Raw genomic sequence first — 21,159 nt, 5'->3', positions numbered from 1 at the left:
CTCCCACAGGGTCACACATCTGTTTCTCTCTCTGCACATTGGCTCCAGGCCCTCTCTCACCTCATGTCTGAAACCCACCCCACAGCACCTGAGTCTACATCACCTTAGTTCCAGTTGCACATAGAAGCCAAGTGGACCCTCAGGACCTCAGGTCCAAATTCCTGCAAGAGAATTTCACTGGTCTGCCTTGGATCAGACATTTACCCATGCCTACCTGTGGCCAAGCAGTTGGGGTGGTATTAAAGCAGTATCGGCCAGGTCTCCCGCCCCACCCTCCCCCGGTTTTTTTTTCAGAAGGAGCATTCTTCGGAGGAAAGAGTTTTTCTGAACTGGGCAGAGTCTTCATGAAAGCATCTGCTATAAGATTCTTTAACTTATGACTCTGTAAATATAGAAAAAGGAATAAATAGGAAAAATTGGACTCACTTTGGAATGGTACACTCAGTGTATCAAACAATTAAACAGAAACACCACACACAGTCTGTGGCTGGCCCCGACGGCGGCTGGGAGGATGACAGCTGTCCCGCCCTTCCTGCTAAGCCTATCTTTCCTTTTGCTTAATCTCTGGTGGGGTCCCACATGCTGATCTCTGCTGGAATGGGCCCAGGCGTTAGGATTAAAACAAATTTCAGGGATTTCTGCAGACACTTTGTCTGTAAATTCTCAAAAAGCACTCAAAAGTTGTCTCCTTAGTTCTAGTTGGCGCATGTGTGAGTTATGTTGCAAGGCTGGAAGGAAGGAGGTTTGCATGCTTTCAAAATGCCCTGCGTGTGCATGTGGCAGGTCCTCATTATTCCTGTTAGCCCAAACTGCACCATTTTGTAAGCTCCATGCTATTTTGCAGACCTTGGTCAAAATGAAACATTTCACGAGGGTTTGGGCCACAAGAAACATCCTGCCTAACCACCTGACCACAAGGCAGACAGGCAAAGGCCCAACTAAAGAAACACCCCTATCATATTCTGCTGGGAGAAAGGGCAAGGAACACCACATTCTGCCAGAACAAGGGCCAAAACCGCCTCATCATGGGAACATTTTATCAGTATCCTGCCAGGTAGCAAGCCATACTGCCCAGACACCTTCCACCCATACTTATAAGTACCCCCAGCCTGTAAGCAGCGGTGGGCTCTGGTGTTAAGCTGGTCCCCACTTCTGCAGGTGTCTGTTTAAGCTGCCCTCTCCCTCTGTGTGTGTCTTTCTTTCACCCTCGCCTTCCCTTCAAAACCTAACAGTCCCGGTGGTGGGCCTTCTCTGTGCTGTGTTTTCTCTTTTTCTCTGACCTTCTCTGAGCTGTGGCTCTGAGACAGTTTACAACAGGCACCTGCCTCAACCTCCCAAACTGCTGGGATTACAGACGTAAGCTACCGCTGCTGGCCTAGAAAGGACATTTTCATACCCACAAGTAGGAAAGTCATACTCTCAGAATAATATAATTGGATACATTTCCTGCCAATTAAAGTTTATCACATTACTTGTCCCCCCTCTCATTTTGCTGCAGATTGGTGGCAGTTTGTCATCGGCAACTTGGGAGCCATGTTTTAGGCGTGATGTGCAATGGGAGATAGGAGAAGGGCCAGGTCTGCCCTCCGCGAGCTCATCCCCAGGATCTCAGCTGGAGGCAATCTTGAATGGCATCTTGTCCAAGCTCCTTCTCAGTGTCTAGATGAAAGAAATGACACAGCTGAGGTCTAATAATGGAGCCACAACCATGACACAGTGTAAAATGTGGAAATCCTCTCAAGGAGGAATGGAAATGTCCAATAGGAATACTCTGAACTGGGCAGAGGAAAGAGAAAGCAGGGAGGCTTGAAGAAGCCGCATATAAACTAGACATTGAGGAGTGCTGTGATTTAGGCCAATGCTTCTCCAACTTTACTGTATGTCAGAATTACCTGGAGGGCTTGTGAACACACAGAATCCAGTTTCCAAATCAGTAGTCTAAGGAGGAGCCTGCATATTTGAACTTGTAACCATTTCTCAGCGAGCAGTATGACTTGCTGCCCAGCAGGATATTGATAAAATGTTCCCAAACCATTTCTGCCGAGCCTGGTTTGGAGACTATGCTTTGAGAATCACCAATTTAGATGTCCAGAGATTTGGGACTTCAGCAAAGGTACAGAGGCCAAAAGGTAGGGTGGGTTGGTGCAAGGAAGGTGGGTAGGTGGGATTCTGTAGAATAGTGAATGCTATGCTAAAGAGTTTAGACTTTACTTGGATGGGCAATGGGAAGGTGTACAAGAGTTTTGAACAGAAGAATAGAATTTAAAATCTTCTCTTTTTTTTGAGATGGAGTTTTCCTCTGTAGCCCAGGCTTGAGGGCAGTGGTACAATCTTGGCTCACTGCAACCTCTGCCTCCTGGGTTCAAACAATCCTCCCAAGTAGCTGGCATTACAGGCACATGGCCACCACGTCCAACTAATTTTTGTATTCTTAGTAGAGATGGGGTTTCACCATGTTGGCCAGGCTGGTTTCGAACTCCTGACCTCAAATGATCCACCCACCTTGGCCTCCCAAAGTGCTAGGATTACAGTGTGAGCCATCTCGTCCGACCAAGAGTAGAGTTTAAACCAGTATCACATAAGAAGGAGTGAAGTGTGAGTATATTCTAGAACATAGATGAACCTTGGAAACATTATGTTAAGTGAATGAAACCAGACACAAAAAGACACATATTGTATGATTCCATTCATTTTTCTCAACAAATATTTTCTGAGCATCTAGGGTACATCCTGGTGCAAGCACGTCTTGTTATCGTGGCCAGCTGGGGCTGGTTTAACACACCAGATGCTTATATTGTTTCTTTTTCATTTTCTAGATACACCTGTTTTCTATTCCTGGTCTGAGCTACAGCCCTCCTTCTCAAATCTCTTGGATAGTAAGGAAGTAATGCCTTTTTCATTTCTTTTCTCTGGATCATGCCCTGGGGTTAGGCTAGATAATGCAGTCCAGACAAGGACCTGGACGGGTGATAGCACGGTCAGTGAAATCTCCCCAATGTGTGGCCTTCTCCCCCTCTGGCCCACAGCCCCACTCAGTGGCCTTGCTATTTTGTTCTGAACCATTGTCTTCAGCTCTGACTTAACTCTGCCTCTCCACCGGGCCCTTCTTTCTGGTTCTGCCACTTCATGAACACTAGGTTAACCTTATGGACCACAGCTTTTCTGCTTTGGACCTGGATCTGTCTTCTCACATTTTTATTTTTATTTTTTAATCATTACCGCCCTTTCCTCATAACATTAATGGGACCAAATCCGTGTTTATACACATGAATTCTCACACTGGGGCCACAGCAACAGAAGTCTGGGAAACAGCCTATTTCCTAAAAGGGTCAGGGTGCAGAGGTGAGCTCAGACTGCAGGCTTCCTGAGGCCAGGACTCCTCGATGATCTTTTGCCATCTCTAGCTCCTGGCTGCATGTCTGGCACATAGCAGTACCTAATTCATATTTGGGAGAGCAAAGTCAGAACCAGTATGTGTGCATCCTGAGTGGGGGAGTCAGGACAAAAAATATTAGCTGAATATTATATTAATTGGGGTTCTCTAGAGAAGCATGAACTAATAGGAGATGAATAGATAGATGACAGATAGATAGATAGATAGATAGGTAGATAGATAGATTGATTTTAGGGAATTGGCTCATGCTATTATGGAGGTTGGCAAATCCAAAATCTGCAGGGCAGGCTGCAGGCTGGAAGCTCTTGGGAGAGTTGCTGCTGCAGCTTGAGTCTGAAGGCCCTCCGCTGGCAGAATTCCCTTTTCCTCTAAGGAGGTCAGTCTTTTTCTCTTAAGACCTTCAACTGATAGCCGGGTATGGTGGCAGGCACCTGTAGTCCCAGCTACTCAGGAGGCTGAGGCAAGAGAATGGCGTGAACCTGGGAGGCGGAGCTTGCAGTGAGCTGAGATAGCGCCACTGCACTCCAGCCTCGGTGACAGAGTGAGACTCCGTCTCAAAAAAAAAAAAAAGACTTTCAACTGATTGGATGAGGCCCACCTACATTAGCAGAATACCCTGGTTTACTGCAAGTCCACTGATTAAATGTTAGTCTCATGTAAGCTATCTTCACAGAAGCATTTAGAATAATGTTTGATGAAATGTCTATGGCCTAGCCAAGTTGATACATAAAAGTAACCATCACAGGCTGGGTGCGGTGGCTCACGCCAGTAATCCCAGCACTTTGGGAAGCTGAGGCAGGCAGATCACAAGGTCAAGAGATCGAAACCATCCTGGCCAAAATGGTGAAACCCTGTCTCTACTAAAAAATACAAAAATTAGCTAGGTGTGGTGGCGTGTGCCTGTAGTCCCAGCTACTTGGGAGGCTGAGGCAGGAGAATCCCTTGAACCTGGGAGGCGAAGGTTGCAGTGAGCCAAGATCGTGTCATTGCACTCTGGCCTGGGCAACGGAGCGAGACTCCATCTCAATATATATATATATATATAAAATTGTTGGGTTTACTGTTTACTCTTTAGGTAAGAACTGTACGGCACGAAAAATAACCTAGTTGAGAGGGAAATGTGTTTCACAGACGTGATCTCACATGTTCTACAAATATTTATTATTTTTACTCTTTGGGAGAAATTCCTCAGCCCTGCAGAGAAAATACCAAAATGTATTTTCTGAATCCCCTCCAGTCACCAGGGAGCAATAGGACCAGTGTGTGTGTGATTATGCCAGCCAGCACTGACCCGCTCATCTTTGCAGCTGATTCTCTATGTCAAGCTTTGATATTTTATTTCCCAGTCTGTTCAACATTTTTTTCCTGCATATCCCTACTAAGGCCTCAAGCTAAAAACTGAACGCATGGGATGGTAATTTACATGTTTACTGAAGTGCATGGGCTTAAATCCTGTCTGCAGCCCATCAAGGCAGACCTTTGCAGGGACTCTGCCTCAGTTTCAAGAACAATGGCACCTTCCTTTGGCAGGGGACAGTGACATCACTGACATAAGAAGCCTGGCAGGGCCCATGGGTACCTGGAACCTAGCTAGTAATTAACACTGAGTAAGTGTTGCTGTGGTTACTTGCATCATGCTCCCTTCCAGACGTTCACAGTCAAAAGAGAAGAGTACTCCTAGATAATCCTTAAACCTTCTGTTTAAGTTTCCTTTTCTTCCCTTCCTTATCCTCTATATGCAAATATACATTTGGCAACCAGCAGGGAGCTTTCAGATTCCTTATCTCTCACACCCACCAGAACCTAATTTTGTTCATGGAGAGTAAAAAATAAAATAAATATTGCATTGGGGGAAGGACATGTGAAGGCACCCACGTGACAGAGAATGTCTGTAAGGATATGAACATACATAAAGTCAGAAAGTATGATTCTAAAAGAACAGTTTATTATTGTTTGAGCAGCCTGACCGGGCCTTCTCCTTTCTGTTACACTCTAACCAGCACGGAGCTCTAGGTTTTACAACTTTGATAAGTTGATAAGTGAAAAATTCTTTTTTTTTTTTTTCGTGACAGAGTCTTGTTCTGTTGCTCAGGCTGGAGTGCAGTGGTGCAATCTCAGCTCACTGCAGTCTCTGCCTCCCAGGTTCAAGCGATTCTCCTGCCTCAGCCTCCCGAGTAGGTGGGATTACAGGCATGCACTACCACGCCTGGCTAATTTTTGTGTTTTTAGTAGAGATGGGGTTTCACCATGTTGGCCAGGCTGGTCTCAAACTCCTGGCTTCAAGTGATCCGCCCACCTTGGCCTCCCAAAGTGCTGGGATTACAGGTGTGAACCACTGCACCCAGCCCAAAATTATTTCTTGATGCTTTAATCTGCATGTTTACTTACTTGTGAAATTGAACACCTTCTTCATACATACATTTCCTACTTGTGAACTCCCTGATTGCATCTGCTCATTTTTCCTAGTGAACCTTGGTGGTTTTGTGAAAAATAATAATGATAAATAATAATCTATTAGTTCTTTCTATATTGATTATTAACCGAGTCATATTTATGCCAAATATTTTCCCAGATTGTAGTTTTAAAAATTGTGTCTATGATATTTCTTCCATTAAGCAAGTGTTAACTTTTACTGAAGTGCATGGGCATGTCAGTCTTTCTCCCTGTGATTTTTGAGAGTAAATCTGCATTTCCTTCTCCCCGCTTCCTCCCCCATTTAGGAGAAATGGAGCCAGGGCCTCTCTGTCCTCGGGCTAACCACAGTAAACCCTCAGCTAATCTTTTTTTTTTTTTTGAGACGGAGTCTCACTCTATCGCACAAGCTGGAGTGCAATGGCGTGATTTTGGCTCTGTGCAACCTCCGCCTCCTGAGTTCAAGCGATTCTCCTGCCTCAGCCTCCTGAGTAGCTGCGATTACAGATGCCCACCACCACGCCTGGCTAATTTTTGTATTTTTAGTAGAGATGGTGTTTCACCATGTTGCGCAGGCTGGTCTTGAACTCCTGACCTCAGGTAATCCACCCGCCTCTGCCTCCCAAAGTGCTGAGATTACAGGTGTGAGTCACCGCGCCCGGCCTGCCACTGGCTAATCTTGATGCCCCACTTTTGAACATCTGCTGACAGTAGAACCAGGGGAGGTTCCATAGCCTGAAACTCAGGAACCACATGTGGGCTAGGGGAAGAACTATCTGGAGGAAGGCCAGCTTCCCACAAATCTTTACCCAAGGGAGGGTTCTGCCTTAAAGTCCTTAAAATGCCCTCTACCAGAGCTACTGAGGGTTGATTCTTAGGGTAAGGTTCAGTTCAGTAGAAGAATATGACATTGAACACAAGCGTGCAGGAGGGGGAAGGGCGGGGAGTCAGGAGAGAGCCACAAAAGGGGCTGGGGCCCCACCAGGAGACTGGGAAACCAAGCGCTCTTTTCTTATTTCCTATTTTTGTTCCTTTTTTAGACCCAGTATGTCTTTCAGTAAAACAATGGTTATTTAGCTGAAGTTAGAATTTGCATATTTAAGCCTCCCACGTGAACTGAGTATAAGATGGAGAATCATAAGTAATTTAGATGTGCATAGCTATGCATGAAGTAGTTACGCTGTTTTCTAAATCTGGAGTCGTTTTTACATTCAGAAAAACTGAGGAAGGAAGTGAGGATGTTTGGAAGTCAGCACTTCCTTTTTAATGGATAGTAACAACCCAAAACAGTTTTATGGGCTTAGGGAAGGGGACAAGGTGACAACAATTGCAGTTTACATGTGAGTGAAGTTTCCCAGAATGCGGGACAATCAGGGCTAAAACCTGGACAGTCCCATGCAAACTGGGAAGTTTTGTTATCTGGACTTGCTGTACACACACACACACACACACACACACACACACACACTCTAAACGAATGTGTGTAACCCTCCCCCAAAATAATGCAACAGCCTTTCAATATCCATCTTTGACAGAAGATGGAACTACAGGTTGAAGAGACTCCCTTAAATTCACACAAACTGGGCATAAAGGAGCCTGCATGTAAACCTGGTTCCATCTGATGTCAGAGGGCCCTTTCTACCCTCCATGCTTGGGATTTATCGGTCGGGTCGGTGAACTCACTCTCTCACCCAACCACTCACCACATATTTTCAGAGTGCAGAATATGTGCTATGCGAAGGATTGGATTATGGATGATTCAGAACAGGCTCTGCTATATTGGTAATTGGGAAAGCCCATGAATAGCAAGGAGAATAGTAGTTCAAGAATAATCTTAAATAAAATTTATGGGAGGACTGAACTCTTACACTAGGCCCAACGGACCAGACCAAACCAGAATGGAGTCACTCCTGCTAGGTGCCAGGCTGTCCAATGGAACTTTAAAAAGGGCAGCTTTCCATAAAAATAGGAGATGCACAGCAGCTAATCAGAAGGGGCCCAGTTTACCTGAGCAGGTTTGATGAGGAAGTCCCCCATGCTTTAACCCTACAAGGGAAGTAACTCTGAAATGCCAATCTGCCTTTCGTTCCCTGTTTCTGCTTCTTCAGCCTTTCCTGCCTATAAAGACAAGTCCTTTGCCTAGCTCATTGGAGCACATTTTCTCAATTTTTGGATGGGATGCTGCCTGATTCATTAATCAGTAATAAAAGCCAATTAAATCTTTAACGTTGTTGAAATTTTGTTTTTTTAACAATAATAACCTCAGTAGAAATAAAATTTGCAAGAGTTCTAATGTAATTGGAGCCTTAAGGCAACACCATTAAATACTTAGTACAGTAGTTCAGTACTCTTAGTACAGGTTAAGCATCCCTAATTTGAAATCCAAAATGCTCCAAAATTCGAAACTTTTTGACTGCTGACACAATGCTCAAAAGAAATGCTCATTGGAGCATTTTGGATTCGGGATTTTTGGATTAGAGGTGCTCCACTGGTAAGTATAATGCAAATATTCCAAAATCGGAAAAATGCTCCTGGTCCCAAGCATTTTGGATGACAGATACTCAACTTGTACGCAGATATTCTTAGAGGCACTTCAGATTAGGAAGAGTCTGCATTAGGTTCTTCCTCATCTAGGGCAGTCTTGGGAATTCAAACAAAACAAAGATCTATTTTCCCCCCATCACAAACACACACACTCACCTACCAGTTGACTAGGTTCAAACTCCAGCCATCCTGATCATCTTCTCCTTTACTTGGGGGTTGATTTCCATTGAATTTAAGGTTTGGCATCTCTGGAATTTATACCCATTTCTTGAATAAGAAGAGTTACAAAAATGAAGCAACTACACCAAGCCTCAGACATTTCACATCATACAATAGTCTCCTGTTTATATGTTTGTCTCTTTCGTTTATAGCTCGACGTCAATGTGGGTCCTCTTGCTCCATTCTTCCAGTGTCTAGCACAGTGTCTGCTATTTGCCGAATGGGTGGGTAAACAGCTAAACACAGAAATCCCTGCGATATGAGAATCGTTGCCAACATCTAAAATTAAACCAATTTTTAGTTTGCTAGCAAATAATATTAAGGTACAAAAAAGTGAAGCACAACTCCTTTTAAGAAAAAGAAATCCTAAACTCCGTGTATTACTCTGAGCTTGCAGGAAAACTTACATGACTCGCCAGAAGGAACAACCCAAGACAGTCTATGAAACAAAACTGGGGTTGTGGTGACTTTGATCTGCATCATTGTAGTTTAATTTCTCAGTTTTACAAGTAAGCAATGAAAATGAACAGGACTGACTGAACTACATGTTACTTAGGGCTTTCGGGAGGTGGTCACAGCTGAATTAATCCGTTTACCTTCCATGGGAGGTGTTAATATATATCTTATTGCTTATTTTCTTTTAACCCAACACTTTAAGCTCAGCCAGAGATCCAAGGGACGGTGGAGGTTACTGGGCAGGAGTGTCAGTAAAGAGGCCAGTTGGATGTTGAGGATGGCTTAAGTTGCCCAGTGCTGGCTCTCAGGAATCTGGAAAATTTAAACATTATCACCTGACACCAATCCTTTGTGAGGTCCCAACAGAGCCTTCCTTGTCTTCAGTGAGAGCTGTCTACTTGTTCTGGAACACTTCTGAGCACTCCCATTTGAGGCGATGGAGACGAGGAGGAGGCGAGCCCCCACCCTCCCCATCTCCCATCTAAGATGTCACCACACTTTCCACATGAAGACATCTGGAGTTGCAAAGGAGGCTGTGCAGTTTCTATCCGCTTACCTAATAGCCCCTACACCGAGCAGCCACCTTCCTTGGGGTTCTCAGGGACACTCCCTTTCCCACAGACAGGTTCCTTCAGTTTCCCGCCTCCCCCCGCCAGCTACTATCTCCTTTTTCAAGTCTGTGGGTGAATTGTGGGGTCCACTCATCTCTGTTTTTCTAAATCCCTCAAATCCCTTTCCTACCCTGGTATGTCCAGGATTCATCTCCTCAAAATTTGTTTAAAGGGCATGAGTTACAAATAAGGTTAGGTAGCACATGCTATTTAGACAGTTTCAGAAAGAGAACGAAAGAAGGAAGGAAAGAAGGAAGGAAGGAGTTGTTACGTAAATGAGAAATACTAAAAGGCTGTTTAACTGATATTGCAGACACTATAGTTCCATAAAAAAGATAAATTATGAAAAACAAGGTTTGTAAACATTTTTATTTTTCCTTAATTGGCCCTTGAGCAGACCAGATGACTCAGTACTGGTCTCCAGGGATCAGCCTGCACTCCAGGGTGTTGTAACACATTTATATTGCTTATCCTATTTAACATTTTGAGTCATATTGTTTTCACAGAATCTTATTTACTATAAACATCTCTATAAATCTACATAGTATACACATTTCATTTAATATCTAAGTAACATATACTATTGCACACCATTAAATACACCCAGTAAAGACCCCTGGCTTGCTTAATCATTCCTCAAATGTTAAGAGGTTTGAGTTACAATTAATGCAACAATCCTCCCTTTACCTCCATGGATATAATTTTTTTGTTGTTGTTTCTCTAACCCATTTATTTGTTTCTTTGTCTGCATATGTGTTTATATTCAAACAGGCAGCTTTGTTTACTTTTCGTCTTTGTATGTTATTGTTCAAAAAAGGATTTCCTGAATCAAAAAACATGATCAGTTTTATGACCATTACTGGCTTTTTCTGTTGGAGACTTTATAGCAGCAGAGAAGTGGAGGTCTGAATTAGCACAATGACCATTTACGTTACAAAATTCTCATAAGAAAAACTTGCATGTTCTATTTCTTAATCTGATAAATTGTCAGTTATGTACCATTGAATTTTTATCCCTGCTGAAGTTACATCAGAACTCCATATTTGCAGAAAATTCCAGAGGAGTCAGGATGGGCCTCATTAGTACAGTAATCATAGAGTGTAACAATAGAGAACATGGCACTTTTTTAAAAAGTCGAGAGCTGCCTCTGACCTGTCACTCTTAAAATATGTCTCCTAGCAGTCATCTTCCTGCCTTCCTGGGCTAGAGGTTTATAGGTTACCTTAGGGTGATCCTGGGGACCTGGTTTTCATGAGGCCATGGTTAAGCTCAGGGGTGACCTGGCTGGGGAGAGGGTATAAACCCATGAACACGAGTCAGTTGACAGACTAGGATTGCCACTTTGTAAAGAAGAGCCCAAGGCCTGATCAGAATGAGACACAAATGAGGTCATTTTTAACAGAACTAGGGGAGGGGAGAAAGACAAATAGACTGGGGCGATTCTCAGGGAGGGAAGGGCTAGATAGGGGACTCTTGGGAGAGCCTAGAAACAACACAAGTGTCCCAGACACCCGGGCTAGTGGAGAAGAGAGCAGAATGAGAGCAGTCATGAAAAAGAGTAAGGGAACACAAGAGAAATTCGGTTTGCCTATTTCTGTCTGGACACAGTTCTGCCCTTGGCAATCTAAGGCAACTTCACAAAGCTCCACTCACCGCACAGGATGTAGAACACAGCGGAGGCTTCCACTCTGGTTTGACTGGCTTTTCGGAATCAAGCTGGAAAGCCAAAAGGACACGTTCCAGTGTGGAGATCCAAGTCTTAGTAGGTGCCCTGAGGGCCGGCGAAGGCCTTGGGGGAGGTGTCTTTGCAACTGTGTAGGGGTGGTTTTCTGATTAGCAAATCTGAGGGCAGGGAGATATTGTGATCAAGACTGTTTGATTCTGGGCAAGCCTCTTTTTACCCTGCCCACATAGAAGACTCTGCTTTGGATACAAAGTCAAGGACGGATACGGATACAGTGGACCTGTAACTTGCCCATGGCTGCCTTTTGAACAATTTAGTCCATTTGAGTAACCTCCACAAGCCTGCACCTCCAGGGCAAAGTTCCTGCTCTTCTGGGGAATTTAACTGTGAATTGTCTGTTTCTGGGCCCATTTTGACTCCAGTATTCCAGGACTTATCTCTTTGGAGGCCTTGATTTGGCATTTCCCATTGGATGGGGCTACTTGCATACTGGGTAGCTTCAACCTGGCTTCTATAAGAACAAAGCCAGATGATCACGGTGGGTGGTCTGCTAGGAGAATGGAAATGCCATTGATTAAAATTGGAAGGTTAGGAGAGAGGCCTGAGAGTTTGGGATAGGAGATGAAGTTTTAAAAAATCAGTTTTTAAAAAAACATTTCCCATCTGAAATGCCAGTGAATTGTTCAGATAGATTACACTGAAAAGGCTGACATTTCTGTAGCAGCAACGAATGAAGTCATCTGAGTGGATGAGGTGCTCTAGGCCATACATGGAGAAGAGAACACAGTTACCCAAGCCTCCCCTGACTGTGTGCGGCCACAGACTCTGCTCATTTCCCAGTTAGGAAGGATGCAGGGGTCTGCTGGGATCTCCATGTTTCTACCTGTACTTCTGAGGACTGGGTTTCTGCCCACACAAGTTGCAGGATTTGCTCTACTGAGAAAAAGAGTTTTGCTCCAGAAAGCAAGTTTCCTGTTTCAGACACGGACAGCGAGTTTTGCTTCTAGAATCATTTTCAGCTACATACAGAAAAATGAACTTGGCTGAGCTGAAGAGCTACACATGTTCAACGGAAGCTCGGGTATTAGGAACGTCGAGAAAGGCAGGCCGAAAAGTTAGCCCCCTTCTCCTCACCCCTGTCCTCACAGCGGCCCCTTCAGTGGCCTGACTTTTTCTGCTTGGGACCCAGAATGTCGCTTGAGGATGGGACTACCCGCAGACCTCCACGCGCTGCCACGCAAACGGCCTCGGCCGAGAGCATCCGCTTTCCAGATGAGAATGGCATCTTCAGGGACCCGCTGGTAGTGGGGCCAGGTCTCCACAGGGCCGGTCCAGTCCTTCCTACCCACCCGGGCCCTGCGGCCAGGCGGGGCCGGGAGGGGCGGATGCCGGAGGGCGCTGGGGGAGGCCGACCCGCGCGGGGCTGGTCCGAGGGCGGAGGCAACCCGCCGGCGACGCCGCAGGTCCCGGGTGGCTGACGCCGTCCGGGGGCGTTCCTGGGAGCTGGGGGCCGGCGAGGCTGGACCCGACGCGCCCGGGAGGAGCCGGCCGGCGGCCACGTGATCCACCGCGGCGGGGCCGGCGGCCCAGAAATAGCAGCGGCGGCGGTTCCGCCCGCGGGCGGCGCGAGCGAGTGGCTGAGGCGGGAGACGCCGGCGGGGCGCGGGCGCGGCGGCCCCGGAGGATGCTGCTGAGCCCCGGCACTGCCTGGCCGCGAGCACATGATGGCGATACGGGAGCTCAAAGTGTGCCTTCTCGGGGTGAGTCCTGGCCGCCACCCGCCGGCGGACCCCGGCCCGCGCTCTCGCTCCGCTTCGCTCCCCTATTCCCTGCGCGCTCAGTCCCCGTGATCCCCTCGCTCTCCGCACCCCTCTCGTAGCCCCCGTCCCCCTCGTCCGCGCGCCCCCTGGTTCCCCGGGTCCCCCTCGCTCCCCTAGTCCGTGCGCCCCTCGCTCTCCGCACCCCTCTTGTTCCCCGCCTCCCCCACGTCCGTGCGCCCCTCTGGTCCGCCCCCGCTCTCACCCTGCTGGGGTCCGGGTCCCAGCCTGCCTCGGGCTTTCTCCGCTCTTTCCTCCCGGCCCGCGAGTCCCCGGATCCGCGGCGACCTCGCGGGGACCCCCGGCGGGGACGGGGCAGTGGCGGCGAGTCTGGGGCCCCGAGGGCTTTCTCCTCCGCTTTTGATAGTTTCCTTCCGGCAGAAAGTTTAAGTTGCTCAGCCAAGTCGCTGAGTGCTCTTTTGCCTCCTGGGGGCAATTGATTTATTCACTTAAAACAGAAAAATAAAACCAAAAGCGAACCCAGCCAAGGGGGTGAAAGCCGAGGGCGCGGCCGGGGTGGAAGGTGAGGCAGTGACCTGTGCGGAGCGCGCCCAGCAAACTTCCCTGCTGCGGGTGAAAGAAGCAGCCTGGGAAAGTCCTCCCCACCACCACTCCCCTAAAGTGGGGTTTTCTCCGCCCGAACAAGCCTTAAAGCAGCCAGAAACAAAGAAGCAGTCAATCTGTGCGGCCCGGGGACTGCAGACAGAGGACCCGGCGAGGACGCAGGGACCCGCTGGCGAACCGCCCCTGGGAATTCAGATAAACGTAGGGTCGCTTCCTTTCGGGGGCCCACATCGCATTCCAGAATTCCTTCTTCTAAAAGAAGAGCCGGTTCTAAGGGCGTTTTCAGCAGCCTTTGGCATCTGGTGTACCCGCCCGTGTCATTGGCAAAGGTGGTCTCATGAAAACCATTTCCTAAAAAAGGGCAGCGAAAGGGTCGCATTCTTGTGCGAACTGATCTGTCAAGATGGGGGTACAAGAACTGTAGAAAGAGGAAATGATTTCGGTGAGGACTGAATTGTGCCAGCGTCTCTAGGCTTCCTCTAGGCTCTTCTGGAACCTCCGGCAGGCTCCCATCACCGGCTCCCATCACTGGCCTCTTCCAAAACCATCCCTTACCCTAACTCGATTGTCCGGTTGGCTTATAATTCCAGAGGATCTGGGAAGGCCCTGCCCTCCCTGGTAGCCCCTGGCACAGACCGCACAGATCCCCACCTCCCCCGACTTGCTCAGCCACAGCCAGGATCTAGTCTGGTGTTTCTCTGTTGACTTTTTTGTATGGCAGGAGTGGGTTTTCCTGTTCCCCAGGCCCTCTAATATTTCCAGACATAAATTCCAGGAATCCCATGCTTCCCTCTTGAGGGGCCATTTCAGCCTCAGGAAAGGCCTTCAGAGACTGAGAAGGAATGTCGTGTTCCAAGGAATGAAGCCTTGATGTGCGGTGTTTGTCAAGACTGGCCTTGGGAAAGGTGAAATAGGACATATTTTTGCCTTTTTTTCTTAAACTCTTTCTCTTGACTTTTACTGACGTGGTCCAAGCCCTGCCCTATCGCAGGACCCCTTATTTTCAATTTCGGTGTTTAGGGACAGGTCTCTATATCCTCCTACCAGGACACTGATCAGGTGGCAAGAACCCTGTGTCAAGAGGCAGGAAACCTAGGCTCTCATTCTTCCCCACCAACGAGCTGTGTCGTTTTAGCAAAGCAACTCAGTGGCCTCATCTATGAAATGGGCATAATAACATGTTCCCCCTTAAGGCAGAGGACTATACCAGATGATCTCTTAAGATACATGTTACCATTTCCTGCTAATGTATGAGTTCAGGGTGCCAATTAGCAAACTTGGGAGAGGAGGAAGCTGGAGGAAATCTCTTCTTTTATCTCCAAGAATGACACACACTCTTTGAGTGGCTTCCTGCAGACAGTGCTTTACCTTTGCCAATTCTGTGTGTAGGAATTTGAACTTGGAAGAACCATGCCAAAGCAGAGAAGGAAGAGGTTTCTGGGCAGACAGAGGCTTTGAAACATCAATCGTGGCCGGTCGCGGTGGCTCACACCTGTCATCCCAGCACTTTGGGAGGCTGAGGCGGGGGGATCATTTGAGGTCAGGAGTTCAAGACCAGCCTGGCCAACATGGTGAAACCCCGTCTCTACTAAAAATACAAAAAAAAGTTAGCTAGGTGGTAGCAGCGCATGCTTGTAATCCCAGCTACTCGGGAGGCTGAGGCAGGAGAATCGCTTGAGCCTGGGAGGTGGAGGTTGCAGTGAGCTGAAATCACGCCACTGCACTCCAGTCCAGGCAACAGAGTGAGACTCTATCTCAAAAAAAAAAAAAAAAAAAAAAGAAAAGAAACATCGATCATATCACACCACATCTGTGGCTTCCCTTTTTTTTTTTTTGAGGGTGGCTGTAAGTTTCAGTTTTATTGAAATCAGAGGACATTTTATTTGAAAGACCAAATGACCTTATTGTCCACACTGAGTAAGAGTTGCCACATCCCCTCGTTTGGCTGGCTCTTTCCTGGGTGAGATGTGTGCAGCAGGCTGTGTTTCTAGCTGCTCATCCAATTAGGCTGATTCTCTGGGTGGGATAAAATTTGAGGGAGATCAAAACCATTTGACTGTCTTCGGTTTACTCTCTTCTCTCTCTCTCTCTCTTTTGTTTTGAGACAAGGTCACGTTCTGTCATCCAGGCTGGAGTGCAGTGGTGCCATCATAGCTCACCGCACCCTCCAACTCCTGGGCTCAGTGGATCCTTCTGCATCAGCCTAGGCTTATTCTCTTGATTTGAGAGACCCTATGGATCAGCCAGTGCTAAGTCCAAAAGTCCTTTAAAAAAATATACATTTTTGAGATAGGGTCTCACTCTGTCACCCAGGCTGGAGTGCAATGGTGCCATCATGGCTCACTGCAGCCTCAGCCTCCCAAGCTTAGGTGGTCCTCCCACCTCAGCCTGCCAAGTAGCTGGGACCACAGGTGTGCACCACCCAGCCCAGCTAATACTTTTTATTATTTTTGTAGAGATGGGGTCTCCCTATGTTGCCCAGCCTCTTTCAACATTTTAACAGGAACTTTGGGCTCATTTGTGCTTTGCGTAGGGAGGTCTGTCTTTTCTGGGTGAAGTTTTGTGTGTGGCTGGCACTCAGCTTCCTGTTTTTTAGCCATGAGACACCTCCCTGAAGTCTTGGTATGACCAAGACCCTGACAGCCACACCTTCTTTCTCCCTGTTACAATCACTTTCTGTTGGGTTTCCCTTATAAGGTGATAGAGAACATAGACTTCATAACAAAATCTCACTCTCACTGGGAAGGCTGAGGGGTTGGTCTTTTTGTGCCTGGTCCTGTGCTCAGTGAGGACTTGGGGACATGCTTCCCATTTAAGGTATAGGTTGTTTTAGGCATGGGCAGTAGGCACTTTCAGCACAGGCTCCCTGCTGGTCACTCTTTGCTGTAGTTTCCTGCTCCATCCATGGGGTTGGAGGTCTTACCTCCTGACGTTAGAGTCATTTGCAGCAGGTGGGAGTGAAAGTGGGCCGGGTGCCAGGTCTTCTTTACCTGAACTCCTCCTGTCCTCCTGGCATGTTAGGAATGTCCAAGCTTATTTCTTTGGTGAATGCTCCCACATGGGATGGACAATGGCCTGTGGAACATTCTCTGAATGCTTTGTGTTCTTGGAAACCAAGGACTGAAGAGCACTGGGTTTGTTTAGGTTACCTGTTATAAATTCTTGGCTCACATTTCATGTGTGGACTTTCTTGGGTTTATTCCACATGGGGACAGCCCAGCAAGCCTTTGTGAACGCCCTTTCCTGGCCTGAGCCTTGTCACCTGTGGAAGTCAGCCATGCAGGAGGGTGTGCTTGATGGGGGGAAGCACCCTGGGCAGGACCCCGTGAGTTTCCTTCTTACCAGGAAAGTGTCATTCGTCCCACTTTGTGATCTGAACTGGTATTATGAAACATGAAGCTTAAAGGCAACAAAGTATGTTAACAACAACAACAACAAAAAAACTTAACAAAAACAACACTGAGGCAGCAGCTGCTTCAGCCCCAAAGGTGGAAAAGTTTCCCAGTATGCATTTTTAACAAACATCACCACGTGGCAAGAAGCAAGAGGAAGGGAGAGAGTGGGGAGGAGGAGAAAGAGAAGGAGGGGACCTTTGTTTTGTTATTTCCTTGGGGTATTTGTGTGCGTGCACTTAAAAACTGCTTCCTGATGGAATCCCAAAGAGATTTATATTTGGACTTTGGTTGTCTTGACAACAATTTAGAAATTCCTACCACTTCCTCAATAGCTGAGTGATCAGTTAGAAGAGCCGATGGCTTCCCTGCTTCTGGTAAGGAGCTTGTTGAAGCGTCTTTGTTGGAATCTATAGGGTGGCTCATCAAAGAGCAGTCAAATACCTGGGATTTGGTGAGACATCTGGGTAATGGGGACTTCACCTGTGTCCAGGGCCTTCGCCTGGAAGGCCTCTTGTCTCCCCAGAGACACTAGGACGCAAGAGTAGAACAGATTTATACTCACAGTAAGGCAGATCATCAGAACTGTGCAACCTCACATGAGCTGCTTTGAGCACTGTATGACAGAGTATCCAATAAGGTGATAAGAATTTGTTAGTGTTATTGTGGAAGGAAGTAATGCATAGGATAGTGGGTTGGGCTAGGTAATGATCACATTTGCTTTCCAAGTCTGAGATTCTAGTAACTTACTATTTTTTGCCCCCCGAGACTGGCATTTCTTGGGGAAAGGGGATGGTGGGGAGGGTTGAGTGGCTAGGCACAGCATTTATTTCTTGGCACAACTGATTCCTCTACTAAATTGAACCATTTGTGGAAAGTATGTTCAGCATTGGTGACTCTGGGTACCTTCTATGTTACACAAGAATAAATATGATATAGTGGGCTGTCTTCCCAGCAGTGCCTGGCATGTGGTAACACTGTGTCTTATGCACCCATCCCAGGCTGATGGAATCCATCAGGGTCCCTTTGTTCCTCTTTTGTTCAGGGTCAACATTGCTGCTTTCATTCTCCCTCAGCTTTCAGAGCTCAGTGCATCTCTGGAGTGTGTATCAGAATCATTTGAGGAGCATTTTCAAGCTTCTCATGGTCCCTTCCCCCATCCCCTATGCCTTAATTTGAGCTGCTGTCACAAAAATACCATAGGCTGGAGGGTTTAAACAATAGACATTTAATTCTCACAGTTCTGGAGGTTGGGAAGTCTAAGACCAAGGTGCTGGCAGATCTAGTGCCTGGTGAGGGCTCGATTTCTGGTTTGCAGACAGCTGCCTTCTTGCTGTAACTTCACATGAACGAGAGAGTACTCGGTCTCTTTCTCTTCTTATAAGGATGCCAACCCCATTCATGAAGGCTCTACCCTCACAACCTAAGCACCTCCCAAAGGCCCACCTCCTAATATCCTCACATTGGAGGTTAGGCTTCAAAATGTGAATTTTGTTGGAGGGACACAAATATTAATTCCATAGTACCTTGTCAATAGTGTTCAGGCATGTGGCCTCTATTTTTGCCCTGGCCCAATGACGCTGTTTTAGTGAGTGTGATATATCCCTTAGGTCTGCTCTAAGGCCATGGCCATGAGAAAATAGGAAACTTTACATTTTAAGATGCTAGGACAGTGGTCCCCAACCTTTTTGGCACCAGGGATCAGTTTCATGGAAGACGATTTTTCCACAGATGGGAGCAGAAGGCGGGAGATGGTTTTAGGATGAAACTGTTCCACGTCAGATCATCAGGCATTAGTTAGATTCTCACAAGGAGCATGCAACCTAGATCCCTCACATGCGCAGTTCACAACAGGGTTTGCGCTCCTGTGAGAATCTAATGCCACCGTTGATTTGACAGGAGGCAGAGTTCAGCTGGTAATGCTCACTCACTGTTCACCTCCCGCTGTGCAACCTGGTTCCTAACAAGCCATGGGTCAGTACCGCCCCAGGGGTTGGGGACCTCTGTGCTAGAACGCAAAAGATTTTGAGTTCACTAATTGGAAAAGACCTTTAAAATTTAATTAAGCCTGGTAGATAACACTTATTTGGTGTTTGCATGCCTGTGCAGATTTTACACTTTCATTTATCTTAGTTTTTATCATTTATGACATGTGTTTGAAAATGGAATAGGTATTCATTCATTCAGCCATTCACCATTTGTGGAGTGTTTCTTTTATGCTGGGAGCTGTAGGTGGCTGCGTGTAGACAGGATGGCAGTGATTGCTGCCTTCCCAAGGACACGAACACACCAGCGGTGAGCTCTGTGGCACTGACTGGATTCTTATTATGGTGCTTACCATGGCCCACCATGCAGAACAGAAGTAGTGTGTGTGATGATGAGAAATACTGACTGTCATCCCGCTTAGTAGACTTGATGGCATGGGAGGGACAGAAAGTTCTTGCTCCAGGTCTGTCTTGGGTACCTGCTGTTGCACAGTGCTGTGCTAACTCTGCTAGAGACAGAAAGTAGGTCAGGCAGGGATCTGGTCCCTGCCTGGGATGGAGAGGGCTTCTGGTTGGTTCCTGTGCCACACACACAGGAACACGGCCCTTGCTGATGGGTGTGATGCAGGAGGTGTTGCATGTACAGTGGGATATGGTGGGAGTCATATACAGTGGGGGCTGTGAAGTAGGGAGCTGGGAAGGTTTCTTGGAGTAGGAAGGATTTGAACAGTGCCTAAATGGACAGGGAAGGAAAGGTGGATGTGCACTCCAGGCCCTGGCAGGGGGCTTGGATCTCACTGTATTTTCTGGCACAGTCCCTCCTCTCCCAGCCTGCCCACTCTTCCATTGACACCCCCTACTCCCTGTCTCTGTAGCACTGGGTCTTTTATTTTTAATTCCCTTTGCCCCATTTTTTTTTTAAATTTAAAACTTAGACAACAGTTGAAAGGACTATGAATGTCCCCTAGATTCAGCAGGAATAACATTTTATCACTTGTCCTTTGTCTCTCTCTCTCTTTTTTTTTTGACATGGAGTCTCGCTCTGTCAACCATCCTGGGGTGCAGTGGCACAATCTCGGCTCACTGCAACCTCCACCTCCTGGGTTCAAGCAATTCTCTTGCCTCAGTCTCCTGAGCAGCTGGGATCACAAGTGTGCAACACCACGCCCAGCTAATTTTTGTATTTTTTTTAGTAGAGATGGTGTTTCACCATGTTGGCCAGCTGGTCTCGAACTCCTGGCCTCAAGCAATCTGCCTGCCTTGACCTCCCAAAGTGTTGGGATTACAGGCGTGAGCCACCGCGCCCAGCCTGTCTTTCTGTTTATAAATAATACTAAACATTTTTTTTGAACCATTTAAAAGTAAGTTGCAGACATGATGGCACTTTACCCCCAAATACTTCGGTATGTGTCTTTTAGGAAAAAGGGCATTCTCCTATGTAACCACAATACTATGCTCCCATCCCCTAAATTGAACACAGGTACAATAATAGTATCAAACATATGGTCCATGTTCGGATGTTTCCAGTTGCCCCCAAATGTCCTTTCCAGCTGTTTAAAGGGTCCAGTTAGAGATCATGTATTTCATTTGGTTGTCCTGTCTCTTTAGTCACTGTGCATCTAAAACAGTTCCCCTTCTTTTTTCCCCATGACTCTGGCATTTTTGAGGAATCCAGGCCAGTTGTCTTGTAGGCGGTCCCAAGATCTGGAAGTGTCTGATTGTTTCCTCATTACTTCTTTCAGGTTCATTGTTTTGGTGAGAATACAACGCAGGCGATCTTGAGTGGTCTTATTTTTTAACGTGATCATGTATAATATTAAAATACTTTTTCCCACTTATCTCTGTGGCATTTATTTAAAAAAATTTCTTAGCTTCTGCAAGTGTCAGGCACTGGTGTGTCTGACACAGGACTTTGACCTCTTGGAGCCTACATTTTAGTAGGAAAGTGGGGAAAATAAATCATATAGTCTGTTAGGAGGTGGTATGTGCTTTATGGGAAAAGAAGGCAAGAGGTGGGAGTGGGCTGGCGGGGGTGACAATTGAGTGTGCTCAGTGTCTTCAGAGCCCAGGATGGAGGCTTC

At 46.9% G+C, this 21,159-nt stretch overlaps 1 protein-coding gene and 1 long non-coding RNA gene across 2 annotated transcripts in view; one reads left to right on the top strand and one right to left on the bottom strand.

Annotated features, from left to right (window-relative positions):
- Positions 1-389: 389 nt before the first annotated feature.
- On the bottom strand, positions 390-17,116 carry LOC129051502 (uncharacterized). Its single transcript, XR_008515816.2, has 3 exons — positions 13,343-17,116; positions 8,507-8,617; positions 390-1,659 (listed from the first exon to the last, which is right to left on the bottom strand). It is a non-coding gene; the product is annotated as an uncharacterized LOC129051502 (long non-coding RNA).
- The window catches only part of RAB31 (RAB31, member RAS oncogene family), a 154,449-nt gene continuing 146,151 nt past the window's right edge, over positions 12,862-21,159 (top strand). The window contains exon 1 of the mRNA XM_024235838.3: positions 12,862-13,080. Coding sequence (XP_024091606.1) covers positions 13,042-13,080 — 39 coding nt within the window. The 5' untranslated portion in view covers positions 12,862-13,041. The remainder of the gene's footprint in view (positions 13,081-21,159) is intronic.

The sequence above is a fragment of the Pongo abelii genome, chromosome 17, assembly GCF_028885655.2.
Source record: "Pongo abelii isolate AG06213 chromosome 17, NHGRI_mPonAbe1-v2.0_pri, whole genome shotgun sequence".
NCBI lineage: Eukaryota > Metazoa > Chordata > Mammalia > Primates > Hominidae > Pongo > Pongo abelii.
Note: the sequence above shows the minus strand (reverse complement) of the source record. Positions and strands in the feature narration are given on the sequence as shown.